A 14828-nucleotide genomic window follows, 5' to 3' on the forward strand; every position below is an offset into this window, starting at 1 on the left:
AAACCAGGATCCCTAAGTCCATTTGATGATAGCCAGTTCTCAGTGAATCTGCCAGTTGGCTCCACAGAGGGGCTCTAACATAAACTTACCGACATCGCCCCCCATCCCTGTCTGCATTTCTACACCATCTTAGCCCTCCCCGACCCCAAACTGGCCAAAGAGAGTGAGGGAACATCTGGAAACAAGGGTATCTTTGTGGCACACAAAAGTGTCTCAACACCTCACAGGGAAAACATGTCACCTTAGAGACTAGATGTGGGGGAGTGTGTGTATACAGTCTTTCTAAATTCGGGGTATCACTCGCCTGCTCCTTCCCGGCCAACTGGCTTTTGATCTTATTCACAGCTCTTGGGTCTCCTTTGCAAATACCACTCTAACTCTTAAAAGAACAGGAGCCAGGTCAGAAAAGTGACTCAGCAAACCACATGGTGTCATTTGAAAAATCTATTTTTTTTTCCTGCTTTGGAACCTGAATTGAAAATCCAGTCAGTTGAGAAACCCAGGCAGAGATCCTGCAGCTCCACAGGGGCCTTGCCTCCAGATAGGATTAGTTTGGGATAAAATTCCTAAGAAAACTCTCCCATCACTAGGTTGAATATCTATTCTCTGTCCCCTCACATCCTCCCCCAAGTCACCCCTTATTTTACACTCTAAGCACTAAAATTGTGTAAAATGAAATTACTTCTAGCTGCACTTGGGGAGTTGACCATTTTGAGGAACCCCAGGGTGAATCCCTTTGAAAAGTGAAGAATCACCCCTTCCATTTATCTTTAGTGTCAATTTGACTGAAAAGTCACATCTACTTAGAGCAAGATGCACCTGTCCTCTAAAGGTGTGGCCCAGGCTCCCAAAAAGCAGCTCTTTTAGCTGCTTTTGTCTATGTCTACTTAGGACATTTTCCTGGCTGTTGTTCTATTTAAGAAGGGAGAAGTAGAGTTCTGTTCTTATTAGGGTACAATTCGGGGCCTGCCTTAGATGTTCCCGTAAACACAGGAACATCTTATTCCAATTTTGTTTAGTAAATCAACATATCAAAAAAACCTCGGACACCATGAGGTACTTCAATAAAGCAGCAGGTATGTGAAAACAGTGCCCATCACAGTGTCTGATACCTAGTGAACAGTCAATACTTGTTGAATAAATATGAGTCAACATCTCAGAATCACTTCCTTTCTAATCAAAAAGGCTGTAGGGGGGAACTGTGAGAATAAATATGGGCTACGCTCATGGAATTGGTTTTTTACAATAGGGTACACCCAAGGGCTCCCCAGATCTAAAAGTTTTCTGGCCAACTAGTGTCACAACCCCAATGGCTCTCACTAGCCTGTCTACCTGGCGCCCAGTATCTTTCTGTTTAGACAACAACAGCCAGCCCTGCAACCAACAGCAGTGGGAGAGTCTGAATCCCGTCACTGGCACTGCCTGCCCCCCTCCGCCCCCAGCAGCCTCCCTGCAGAACTACTGCAGCCCTCCCTCTCTGCAGTGCCCCTCCTCCACCCCAGATTCGTGACGACCAGGATGCTCTGCTCTAGAAGGGCCCAATTATTTGCTGTCTCCACCCTTCCCAATACAGCCAGCTTTTCCCTCCTCCGAGTCCCCTCCCTGGTCAGGGCCCCACCTGCACTGCGGTCTTTGAATTTGAGTCCCTCCCTTCTTCTGAAACCTTCTCAAAATTCACCTCCTCCGAGAAGTTTTTCTTGATCAAGCTCACTCTAATCACTCATTATTTCATGTCCCTGAGTTCCTAGATACGTCACTCAGTAAGTATATTAATTATAACTGCTACAATTACAGTTGTAATTGTGGGTCTGGTCCACAACCCATATGATGTCCACCAGTTCCAGGATTATGTATCTGACAGGAACCAAGGTGTGGGTTGCCAGAAGGTAGGATGATTGTCTCTGCTCACTTGTTTTTCTACCTAGTACCTGTTCTTGATTCCACCCCTTGATTATAGGGTGTGTAATCTCTGTCAGAGTGCAGCAAGGATGGAGGCCCAGTATCCTGTCCTGTGCACTATGTTGTTGCTGACTGGCTAATTCTTCGGGCTGATCTTTGAACCGATTCGGATTTGCTTACCTGAGTCAGCTTTGCCATACAGGGAGGGTCCCAGAAGTCCCAGCCTTGAGCATCGGTGGAAACAGGTGGCTGCCCACACAAGAGCCTCAAGGCTCTGCCAGTCTCCCAAACATTTCCTTAAAGGTGCTGAAATCCCCCCTTTGGGCAATTCTTTGACCGGAGACATCCAAGGCCACCGGTGAATCACAAATATGTTACTTGCAAGGGAAGGAGAGCCCCGCTGTAGTAGAGGTGCCTTAGCGCCTGGGGGCGGTGTTGCCAAAAGGGAGACGGGGGTAGCTGGGAGGGGATGAAGGGGCGCCGGAGTCAAATTACCAGCCACGTGCCTGCTCCGCCCCAGCCAGCCAGCAAGCGTAGAGTGCAGGCACCTTGGTGCAGTGTGTGTCCGGGTGTTTTATATTTTATTGTTTTGGCTGCGGTTGTGTCCTGCCAGTAGAGGGAATCCCCTCAGAAATGCTGCCCTTGGAGGCTGAAACACTAACCCACCCACCTCTACTTCCCTTCCCCCCATGCAAGGGAAGGTGGCGTTGCCAGGGCTGAGTTAAGTGGGAGTAGCTCCTAAGTAGCCTAGACGCTGATTCAGGCCTGGGCTGTGCGGGACCAGCGCCAGGGAACTCTGGGGAGACTCCCCTGTCCAAACTCTGGAAACCCAGGGTTACCACTCGACTGGGGAATTTGCTAGTGCCCTCGGTCTGCGCACTTTACGAAGCGGGCTGCGTGGAGAGGGCTCGCGCGTCCATACGGGATCTGTGATTCTTTCCCCTCAGTGTCGAGTCTGGGCTGGGCGAAGCCCACTCATCTTCTTGTTGCGCAGATCTTTCGGGAAACGCATGATTGGCTGAGGGCCCCTGGGAGCCCAAGAAAGAACTCTCTTCATCTCGTTCCCCAACCCACAGAGCAGGGTGCCAAGGAGCAACGCTCTACGCCCGGGGTCCCTAACCTGCCCACTCCCGCACGGGCAGACGGGCGGGCGCGGGCGGCCGGGTTTGCAGGCGGTTGTGGCCCACTGCGGGGATGCGCGCGGCCGAAACCTCGTACTCTTCCACCCAGCCCTCCCTCGCGCACCGGCCTGGCGTCGGGGAGCCAGGGCTGCGTTGGCGCCACAGCTGGCCAAGGTGAGGAGTGCATTCTGTGTGCGTGTGCTTGTGCGCGTGTGTGTGTGTGCGCGCGTGTGTTGGGGAGAGAGAGCTGGGGGGGGGGGGCTGGTACTGCTGGGTTCTGGATTCGGACCCGAGTCCTTGGCCTCATTTGTACCACGTTGCAAATAACTACGCCCTTAAAAATAAAAAAAGAGCAAATTCTTATACTGAATATGCAAAACCACTGGAAATACGGATCTTTCCACCATCCAGGAGATAACACTTTCTGGGGCCCCTCCGGTGAACGAATTCTGTTGAGACGGGGTCTTTTGCAGGCAGTAGGGAGCTCACGTAGCGGGTTCAAACCCCTCCCCGCCCCCTCCCCTCGATGTTCCCGCAAATTCTTCGGAGAAGACCTGAGCGGACTGGATGGCAAGAATTCGGGACGGAGGGGTATTGCAGAATGTAAAGTATGTTGGAAAGAGAGAGTTCGATTTGGTTAAAGTGTATCCGAGGCGAATTTTAAGGTTAGGTGGGATCATGGTTTGACAATCCCCTCCCGCTCTCCTGGGCTCCAAATTAATTTCTCCGCCCAGTGAAATCATAGTACTTGGGAAGGTGCCTAACCGCTGAGTGGGACTGGGGTTTTTGTTTGTTTGTAACTACCAAAAAGCAGCTTCCAGGGGCAGCCAAGTTGGTGCCTGGAGGCAGCTGTCCCCCACTTTTCATGAGGAAAGGTGTTGAACCAAATCAGGCTAGTGGGTTTCCCCCCTCCCCCTCCCTTCCACCCTGAGAGGAAAAGCGCGACTTCAGAAGACGCGCGGGCTCGCGCTCGCTTTCTTTCTCGCGCTCTCACTCGTCGTCCCCCCTCTTTTTTCACACTCACGCACAATTCCGGGCATTTGGAGCAAAATAGGAATCGAATTCAAGGAATGTTGATCCTGCCGCTGCAGACGGCAGGGCTGGGCTGTCTTGAGTGATTCCTCAGGAATTCCCCTCCTGCCAGCCCCCCCTTTCTTCTCCCCACACCCCGCCGCCCATCCCCCAGGGTTGCGCAAACCCCCCATCAGCGAGGTGCAAGTCAGGCCTCCCCCCACCGCAGCTCTGAATTTCAGGGCAGCTTCGACAGAGTTGGGAGGGGGCGAGGACCCTGCTTCTTCTAATTCTCGTTAGTCTTGAGCTCTTAGAAGTGAAGGGGACTTTGCAAAGAGGGAGCGTCTAATGGAAAGCGAAGGCGCAGGTTGCAGGGAAGTGTTTTGATCCCCAGACAGCTGGGATTTACCACCGGCTGCAAGACTGTCGGCACACGCACACAAACACGCACACACCCGCACTCCGGGGCAGGGATACTCCGACGCAAGCTGGGCGCTCGCATCACCGCGCGTCGTCCCCGCCCCCGCCGGGCCGCTCCCCTGGGGCTCGGGTCCGGGACCCCGACGCTGGGGCGCGCGGACCCCCCTCCCTCGCCCCGCTTCCCGCTCCCTGGCTCTCGGGGCGGCCGGGGCGCTCGCAGTCCAGGGGGTAGCGCACTCACCCCTTGCCGCCGCCGCCCCTAGGCAGGGCGGCTAGACTTACCCATGGAATCCGGCAGGGACATGTCGCTGGACCGCTGCTGAGTCAGGGACTGATGCATGGTGAAAGCTGCCCTGTGGCCCCGGCCCCCGAAGCTGCTTCACGCGCCCCAGGCTCAGGGCGCCCCGCAGAGCATCCTACTCCGCGCTGCCGCTCCCCGTCCCTCCCGAGAGCTGAGAGAGACTGCCTCTGGTTGCGAGCTGCAGCCCAAGTGCCGCCTCCCCCTCCCTTCCCCTCTTCTCCCTCCCTCGTCTCCTGCCTCCCTCTGCTCCGGGAGGCAGCAGCATTGGCGGTCCGAGCAGCGACGTGCGCTTGCGCAAGACCCCCCTCCTCCCTCCCCCTCGGCCCCCCCATCCTAGTTATCCACCTCCCAGCCTCCCAAGCCAGACAGGGAGCCGTTTTAGCCCCTTGGGGCCAGGACTGCGTAGAGAAAGAGGGGGAGGCTACAACCTGGGGCTGACCGGTCTCCTCTGTAGTTTGGAGCGAGGGTCTTGCGCTAGCACCCTGTTCTAGGATTTATAACTGGGGAGGGGGCAGAGTAAGAGGTTCAGAGCTGAGAACACACACACACACACACATTTGTGCAGGTTTGGTCTTAGTGCTTCCAGAATGACATAATGGAGCTGGAGATGATCCAGAGAAGGGCCACTCTATAATCAAGGGGATGGGGGAGGGTGGAGGGGGCTGCCATATGAAGATAGATTAAACAAATGCAGACTCTTTAGTCTAGAAAGATGAAGGCTGGGAAGGGATGTGACTAGAGTGTATAACATTATGCAGAGATGGAGCAAGGGAACACAGCCTTATTCACCAGATCTGAGAATTCTAGAACCAATAGCCCCCTAAGAGCTAGAAGGAGATTCAGCTAAAGCAAATATGACTCTGCATCAGCACCCGAGTTTGTGCTTTTGTTCAAGGTGCTTTTATGTTAAGGATCTCATTTTCTCGTCACAGCAGCCATGCAAGACAGGAAGAAGAGGTATCGATAACCCCATTTTACAGATGAAGAAACTGAGTCTCAGAGAAGGGATGAAAATTTCCTGTTCTCACTCAGCTAGTACGTGACAGAGGTGGGATTTGAACCTAGATCTGTTGGACTCCCAGCTCAGCGCTCTTCCTGCTACGGCAGCTAGTAGAGAAATGCTACTCTATCTAGTATATTGAAAACCTGAGGAATTCATTAGCCCCAAGAGGTGAAATAGGATGAAAACACAAGTAGCCTTGGAAAGAGTGAGAAAGTCATGGCTGACAGACCCACTGTGCATTGCTAAGGGAAACTGGGGATGTGGTAGGAATGTTCCTGATCTTGGAGAACAACCAAGTCCTTCCCCAACCCATCCTCCCAGACCCCATTAGGATATTGGGCTGGAATCACTACGTTGTTGGCCCGGAGGGTGGTTCTGATGTCCCCAAAAGGGCTGAACAGGATGAGGCCTCCTTGGAGTACCCCCAAGATATCTGGCTGGTGGCCAAGGGAGGAGGAAGGTGAGGAAGGGGAGAGCAGTGGGCTCCAGCTCCTTCTGGAAGCTCAACCCTGCGGGCCTGGCCTGGCAGGGAATTCACCTGTTTGAAGGCACTCATTCTGCCCCAGTGAGAGGTCCCAGGTTCTGCTTGCCAGGTCTCCTTCCAACCACCTCCCCCTGATGACTGCTGCAACCCTCTCTCCATGTGCACCCTCAAAACATCCCCAAATCAAGTATAAAACACTCCTGAGAGTTGGTGGGATGAAGAAGAGTACTTGGTTCTTTCCAGCTCTGGCTTGCTAATCTACTGTGAGGCTTCGTTTCCTTATCCAGGAAATGGAACCGAGGGCCCCTGCCCTTTCCCATCTTCCGAAGGAAGAAAAGAAGCTTCCTGAAGGTTGAAAAGGAAGCCCTTTGTAAAGAACTCAGGGTACCCCAGGGGCCACGCTGAAGGCCATGTCAGGTATTATTAGCAGCTGTACACTATAGATGCAGTTTAGAAATCTGTGATACATGCCCTAGATAGAGACAAGATGCCCACTATTGCAGGGGTGTGTGTCTTAAGCATGTTTGGCTTATGTATCAGTCTCCATAAACTCCACAAAGGCAGAGAGAAACCCCATATGTACACTCTTGCCATGTTTGTCTCCAGTTCTGTTTACTAGTCTCTTCCTTCCCCCACTCTAAATATCTCATATATTTAATGCGAAGAACTCCTGCAACCAGCACTGATTTCTCAGGAGTACTTCATAATTAACTGATTTTGTTTCTGTGAAAGTAGCCTTGAAGAGGTTTTTATACAGGCTGGAAAAGACAGCTTCACACCTTCTTCGGGGATTTGGGCCCCCCAATAGCAACCATACAGCTAGAGATCCCTAAAGAAGCCAGATAGAAACTTGTTACTATGCTCGTTTTGATGCGTATAATGAGGACTTTTCACTTTAGAGAGAAGCACGTTACAGGATAATTGACACAGAAGGCGTATGTAATCTGACCTTTATAATCAAAGCCGTAAACTGGGGAGGTGCCCTTAATGGAGGTGAGCCTTGCTTTACGCAACATCTGTATTCCTGAATCTGGCGTGAAAATGAAACACTATTTTAAAAAATACTAGAGGAGCTAGCTATTTCAAAGAACTGCATACTGTACATTTCCTTCATACTGTCTCTCGGGGTACCGTATGGGACTTGGAACACAGCAGGCTCTCAGTCAAGTTAAAAATGACTTTGAGACCAGTAGCAGTGACAATAGCAGCAGCTGCGGCAGCTCAGAGAGTAGTAGCAGTCTTCTCCCCAGAGATGCTGTGCTTGTTTGGTCAGAGGATCTGGGATAAGGGGAGGAACTAGAAGGGGAACTTGGGGAAAAAAACCCACAGCACATTTCAACTGAGCCTGGCACAGAGACCCCCTTTCCTCCAAAAGAAAGTTTATTTTAACTCTGAATGAGCTGGACAATTAAAAAGCAAGAGGCGAATTTTCATGGGCTCTATTCTGATTTTCTTCATGTCAGAACACTTGTGGGTTTTATACATAAATCAGCTCATAGTAAAATTTACCAATAGGCAAGCCACCTAGATGAAGAAACGGGTCTTTCATGCTAATGAAGGCTACTGTAAAACTGCTTGGTTAGTTTTTGATAAAAAAGAAATTATTAAAATGGCTTAAAATGAATCCTTTTCATTGCAAGCTTAATGAAGCACACAATGTTGCCCTAGGTTGCGGGCTGTTTTATAGCACGAGGAAGCGTTTGCCAGTGGGGCTGCAGCCTGTTTCTCTCCGTCTTCTTCAAACCAGTGATGAGCGCGCTCCCCAGAAGCCTTCAGACCACTAGAAAAATGCCAGATGGCGCTCTGCCTCTAATATGTTCGCCCTGGGAATAGCCATAGCACTCCATCACTCCCTTATTTTGATGATCAGTTTGACTGCTCAAAATACCGTAGTACCTTCCTGATTCCAAATATGGGCATGCAAACCAGAGGGATCATGTCTACATGTGTACACAGACATACATGCATTCATGCATATATGAAATAGTGGCTGCATAAGTATTCACAAATGCACAGACACGCATACACACACATACCTATTTACATCCTAACCATTCCCTCTCCACCGTGGTTACCACCACCTACCTCTCAGCTCCAGACTTGAGTTGACCAAGGATAGAAAGGAGCTTCAGAATAATGGAGAACCTGAAAGAGTCCAAACATCCCTAATTGAGGCTGGAGTTGTGCCCACCAGGCTACCTTAGGTCAATGCCTAGTACCCAGTGCCTGCACCACAAAGAGCTGAATCAGAGGAGAGCCATGGTTGATGGTGTTATTTTGCTCACGAAGCTTGACTAGTTCCCACCATCAGCTGGGCATTTTCTTTGAGTACCAGGAAAATCGCCACAGCACCAGGGAATAAAGCTGGTACTTGTCTTTACTTGTTATTGTTTTCTTCCTATTCTGTGACCTGCTTCAGTTACCAAACACTATATCATAAATAAGTGTTTTCCAATACCAATACAAAATTTTTGATAACATGATTTTAAACGGATGGAACATCATTTATTTATCATTCCCTGGTATGAGATGTTTTAGAGGTTTCTAATTTTTCACCATTATAAATAACACAATGAACTAAATATTTGCATCCTTATTTCCATTGGCTACGATGTTACTGTGGACTTGTTGGTTCAAACGTTTCAAATATATTTCCCAATTAAAACATTTTTATCAACATACAGTAAAGTGCACAGGCCTTAACTGTACATATCGATGAGTTTCTACATAACTATACTCCTGTAACCACCACCCAGATCAAGATGTTGAACCTTTCCAACATCCCAGATGGCTCCCTTGAGCCCCCTTCCCAGCCAGTAACCCTCCTAGAACGTAACCACTATTCTGATTTTTATCATCCGAATATATTTAAGGTTTTTAATAGATATTGCCAAATTGTCCTCCAAAATATTTGTAGCAAAGTACATTCCCACCATCAGCATGTGAAAGTAGCTGGGGCCTTGCGCCCTCTAGGCTTTACCTTGCAAAAGAGATGTTTTAGCACTTAAGACACACCTGGTTACAGTCAGCGACCGGAAGGGCCAGTCAAGAAGCCAGCTTGGAGTTCAGCTGGGCACTAGGCATCCAGTGGGAACCACAGATATAGGAGCCAGAGGTGGAGGGCAGGCCCAGAAGGCAGGCAACGACACACCACAGTCCACAAGTACCTTAGAAACTGCCAACTGCTCAGTTGTTTTCTTGTATTCATTACTGTTCTCCGTTGCACATACCCAAAGTCTTCTTTTTTATGCAGCTTTCAAAATTTCTATAGTGATCACTTAGTTACGCCTGGTACATAGTAGGGACTTAAATACTTGTTGAATATATGGCACTTTTTATCCATTGCTTTTTTCTGCTTACTGAAATAAAACATGACACTGTAAATATTCTCCAAACTGCAGAGATGCATGATGCAGCAAATTACCCTCTCCCCACAATTCTACTCCCCAGAGATAACAACAATTTACGGATTGGAGTGCATCTTTCCTGATTTTGTTCTCCATGTATACTTTTCCTTTTGTTTGTTTTGAGAGTTAAATACTCCTTTTAAAAAGTAAATTTTCTCAATAATAAAATAATATATTTTTTGTTAGGCATTGTAAGTTGCATTTAGTAGCGTTCCAATATGCCACATCAAAGTTCATCTTCAGTCAAACCCAACAGTAGTTCATCCTTGCACAATAAAACCCCCTTCAACTTATATTACAATACCTACTTAGCTCTTATGGGCAGGAAATGGAAGTTACATCTCGCTTCTGATCACTAATGTGTGATGAAGAGTATCAAGAGAATTATATGAAAATGAATATAAAGAAATGATTGTGATTTCAAAGTACGTGGTTTGGAAACATTACCAAAAGCATAAAAAATGATACAGGTATACATACTTCTAGTAAGTTCTTGATAGGAAAGTTCTGAAGAACAAACAACCTGTTTCTTCCTACAGAAAGAAGGTAGTTTCTTTTTAAAATCAGTGTTTTTTTCCCCACAGAATTTCACATTTTCCTAATTTGAAGGCATAAAAGAGAGAACAATAATGCATGCAGCAATGAATACACTAGGGAAATCTTGATATTCAAAAAGGCTAGATTATGCTTTTTTGAATTTTAGAATAAATGTGACAGGTTAATAATCACAAAATGTTAAGGTTAGAGCGAGATCAGTGAGTAAACAAAATTAACATATTTTACACTGTAAACTATTTATTGAAGGAAAAACTCCATACAGAAAAATTCACCATATGTACTGCTTTACAATCAGGAAAAAAGGGCAGGAGATGATGTTGAGTGGCCTCAAACCCACAGGAATGGGTTGGGGGATCATTTGGTGGGTTTCACCGTTTGGATGCCCTGGTTTACCTGCCAGAGATGGTGGTTGGTGGGGATCGTCGAATAGGATTCAGTGAAGCTGTAACTGCCTTGTTTCTTTCCTCTAATTAATTACAGAGCTCAGTACATCCTTTTCCTTTATCCCCATCAAATAACTTTCATTAAACACCTAATTAGATGTGGCATTGTCGTGGGCAGGGGCGTGTATGTCCAACTGCTTTTTTCAGGTTTGACTGGAGAGGATTTCTGTGTTCAGTAGTTTCTGGGAAGCAATAGATTTGCTCCCAGTTCAAACTGCTCCACAGAGCCTTTAAAAATGTTTACACTCTGTGACCCAGTAATTCCACTTCTGGGAACCTGTACTAAGGAAAGAGAAATCTGGACTAAGATTTATGTGCAAGGATGACCATGGCAATGTTATTTATAATAAGGAGAAAAATTGGGGTAAAAAACCCCTGAAATGCCCAAATTTAGGGGAATGATTAACCAGATGATACCACAGCCATATGATGCACATATTATATAGCTATTAAAATTGGGTTTTCAAATGTTAAGGACATAGAAATATCCATAATAATGAGCGAATACATACGTTAAGAACTGCATGTATAGTTTGATCCTGATTTTGTTTCAAATTGCATATACATGGACAGAAAAATGCCTAGAAGGAAAGTCATAAACATTCACTGTAGTTACCTCTGGGAGGTGGAAATACAGGCGACTACCTTCTTCTTTATACTTTTCTGTACCTTTCAAATATATTCAATGAGAATGTATTATTATTCACATTAGCCCCCCAAACCCTCCAAATTCTATTTTATAAACAAATTAAACAAACAGGTGAATGTTTCATAATTGTACTCTGTCCTCCCTGCGGTGTGTGCTTGGGGCCACTCAGGGCTCACTTACTCTGGTTCTTCTCTCTCTCTCTCTCTCACACACACACACACACAAGTACACACACACACACACACACACACACACAAACGCGCGGCTCTGCTTTCAGTCTTCCTTGCCTGAGTGCAAGTTTCAGGCAAGGTGTCACCTCACTAAAGGGAATCTGTACTTCTCTTTCATTGTGTGATTAAAGCTTGTTGATGCTGGCAGGTGGCAAGTACTTTTTCTGGTCCAGCTCTTTCTATGCCCCTGAAATTACACCGGTAGGGGGCTGTCTACTCTGTGGATTGCCTGAAAGGAACAGCTTTCTGGGAAACTGACCTGCCTGGGAAGATAAAAGGAACTCTGCCTGGGGTAGGGTGGGGTGGTTGGAATTTGAGGGAAAGATAGAATATAGAGAGGGATAAAATGAGCAGCTTTGTTTATTAGGATATCGTTAGTAAGGTTGTATTTTAGTGTCTTGCTGTTTAAAAGAAATACAGCACAGCAGTTCAGATGGTCCTGTAGGAAGTTCTGTTGAAGGTGAAATGCCCCTAACTCCATGCCTTCCTCTCAGCTCTGCTAGGAACCCAGATCCTGCTATAACGAGGAAGCAGTTGCTCAATAAAGTCTGCCTTCCTTTAACAAACAGCCAACGTGAGATATGTACCTAAATTTCAAACAGTACAGAAGTGTATAAATTAAAAAGTGAAATTCTTTCCCTCCCCAATCTCACTCTTCAGAGGTAACCTCTATTAAAAGTCTGGTGTGTATTTTCCTAGACTTTTCCACTTTTGCTATGCATATATAATAAGTATATGCATATACACACACAGAGACCTACACACATAGGTAGTGAACAAAAATGGAACCAAACTATAAATATTATTCTGCAACTTACTTTTAAAAAAACCCAATATTATTTCATGGGCATGTTTCCATATCAGTATATATAGGTTTACCTCATTTTTTTAGCAACTGCATAGCATTCTGTCGTGGGAATGTTTCAGACTTATTTAGCCAACTCTGCATGGTTGGACATTTAATTTAGTTTCAGTTTTTCATAGTTACAAGCAATAGTGCAATAAACATCCCTGTACATATACCATGGAATCATCTTAAGGGGAAATCTTCTTTCCATCAGCTGTGCATTACCTAAGCATTTGCAATTAGTTTCCTGGGCTCTGGAGAACAGTTTTTAATGGCCATGCCAAATGTTCTGTAGCATCCCGAATGGTCCAAGGCATCCTTTCCAATTAAGTCGCAGCCTACTACACACTGCATTTTAAACGACATTATGCTTTAAGGACAGGGCACTGTCTTACATTACTGACACAGTGTTATAATGCTCTATCTTCATATTAATGCCCTGGACTTGAACGGGTACTGCCTGTAGAGGGTGGGGCGGCCAGAGACTGCTGGTACACATCAGCAGGGGCAGCCCAACCCAGGGGGACACAAATACGTGACCTTCCCTCCTCCACTTCCATCCAGCATCTCTCCACCACTTCTGGCAGGAAGATCCAACTAGAGATAAGGTACTTCATTTGCCACCTACTGGCCTGGGGGAAAGAAATAGGGGAGCACTAATAGTAACATCTGAAATGAGGGAGACCCGGCTGCTTTCCACCCCTCTCGCCTCCCCACCTCCCTCCCCTACACCCAGGTGCTCACTGTCTCCACTAACCTTCTGGCTGTTCGCAGGCCCTTTCTCTGGAAAGGGTCGCCCTACTTGGAGGTGACCTCAGCCATTGCCTGCACCACCATCAAACACATCTCTTTTTAGAACTCTCAGTTGCCAGTATTCATTTGTGTTAGCATGACAGACAGCGCTTAAGGTTTGGCATCAGGAGACCATTTTCTACCCCTTGGACTTTGATCAAATCAGTTAATCTCTCTGAGCCTCCATTTTGACATCTGCAAGATGGGGATAGTAATAATATCTTCTTCACAGGGTTGATGTAGAGATGAAATGAGGTAGCATAGGGGAAGGTCCATTGAAAGCAAGGAATAGTGTTTTGTGATTGTAAGGTGCCGTTATTATTTATGGATTCTCTCTTCCAAATAAACCAGTTTGATTTTATTTTGTTTAAACAGGGGATTTCTGGAGACTACAGTGTTTTAACTGGGAGGAGTGCTTATTACAGTGAAAATGTCAGGCAGTGGAGCAGGCCAGTGGGGAAGCTATTTTGAGTTGGGGAAACCCTTCCAGACCTTCAAATCCACGTATGTAGGGGGTTGCTGGCACCACCAAGATGTAAGGCTGACCAGAGTCCCCCAGGCAAAAATGTCAGAAAGGTCTTTGTTTCCCTTTTCTATCTCCGGGGGAGAGGAAGATCGGTTGGAAGGGGGCAAGAACAGCATAGATTTCTGTGGGCTGGCCTGAGGACCTACTCTCCCTGGGGAGATGTGTTCTAGCAACTGTTTGGTATATTTTTAAAGGTCAGAGAGGCTTTGGCTCTATAGGATGGAGTGGCTGTGACACCTGATTAATGTCTGTGCAGTACTTTCCAGAATGAAATTTAATCAGCAGAATGATTGCAGCAAGCAGCTGCCTGGAGGAAAATGATCCTGTTCTAATGGTGGCTTGTTTGATGTGTTGGCATTGTAGTGGGGCACGTACATTATTAGTCCAGCCCAGGGGGGCCCAACTAGGACACTGGATCAACTAGTAAGGAAATGCTGCAAACAGCAGCGGCCCTTCTATGGCTCTGTGTAGGGTCGTCGCTGTCAGATTGTCAGCTCCTCCCACTCCAAGGACCTTTACTGTCCGCCACCTTCCTGCCCCCAGGGTCTTCCCTGTCAGCTCCGTTAACCCCCTCCTATCATTATTATCCATTCACTGAGGCCCCTCAGATCCATCATTCTTGGTGCTTCCCCCACCAGCTTCCTCCAGCACACTCACACAGACACACAAGCATACGTCCCTTCCCTCCCCACACAGGTGTTCTCAAGGCTTAAGTGAAATGAAAAACGGTCTCTCCTCACAAAATGACTGGAGTCCCTTGGTCTAATTAACCCTTCTTGGCCTATTTTCCCATCAGAAGCACAGAGGTTGTTATACGGACTCACAGAAATTCTGTAGTCCGTATTATACTCCTTAACAGGTAGGAAATGCAGCAGATACCTAGGTGACTGCCATGTCCTGCCACTCAAATGCCATGCTGTGCCTTATACCCGAGCTGACTGTGCTGGGGCTTTTTCACCAGGATCTGTGGTTTGAGATGATTTCCCAGTAGTAGAGCCAGGTTGAATGAGCTAGTCACACCTTGCCGCTCTTTGTTTCCCCAGTTTGAAAAACTTCCACTTAACTCCTCCAGGGTGTACCCCAGAATCACCACAGGGACCTGACCCAGGATGAGGGAAGTGTTTGGAATTATTAAGG

At 47.3% G+C, this 14828-nt stretch overlaps 1 protein-coding gene across 2 annotated transcripts in view; it reads right to left on the reverse strand.

The window, feature by feature from the left end:
• Positions 1-5002, reverse strand: part of TMEM255A (transmembrane protein 255A) — a 47937-nt gene extending 42935 nt beyond the window's left edge. Inside the window, exon 1 of one of the 2 annotated variants that reach the window (XM_036839154.1) lies at positions 4734-4946. In XM_036839154.1, coding sequence (XP_036695049.1) covers positions 4734-4791 — 58 coding nt within the window. In that variant the 5' untranslated portion in view covers positions 4792-4946. Of the gene's footprint in view, positions 1-4733 lie in introns of both variants that reach the window. The other variant, XM_036839155.1, reaches the window with a different exon arrangement.
• Positions 5003-14828: the final 9826 nt, after the last annotated feature.

Source organism: Balaenoptera musculus, chromosome X (genome assembly GCF_009873245.2).
Source record: "Balaenoptera musculus isolate JJ_BM4_2016_0621 chromosome X, mBalMus1.pri.v3, whole genome shotgun sequence".
In the NCBI taxonomy this organism is placed as follows: domain Eukaryota; kingdom Metazoa; phylum Chordata; class Mammalia; order Artiodactyla; family Balaenopteridae; genus Balaenoptera; species Balaenoptera musculus.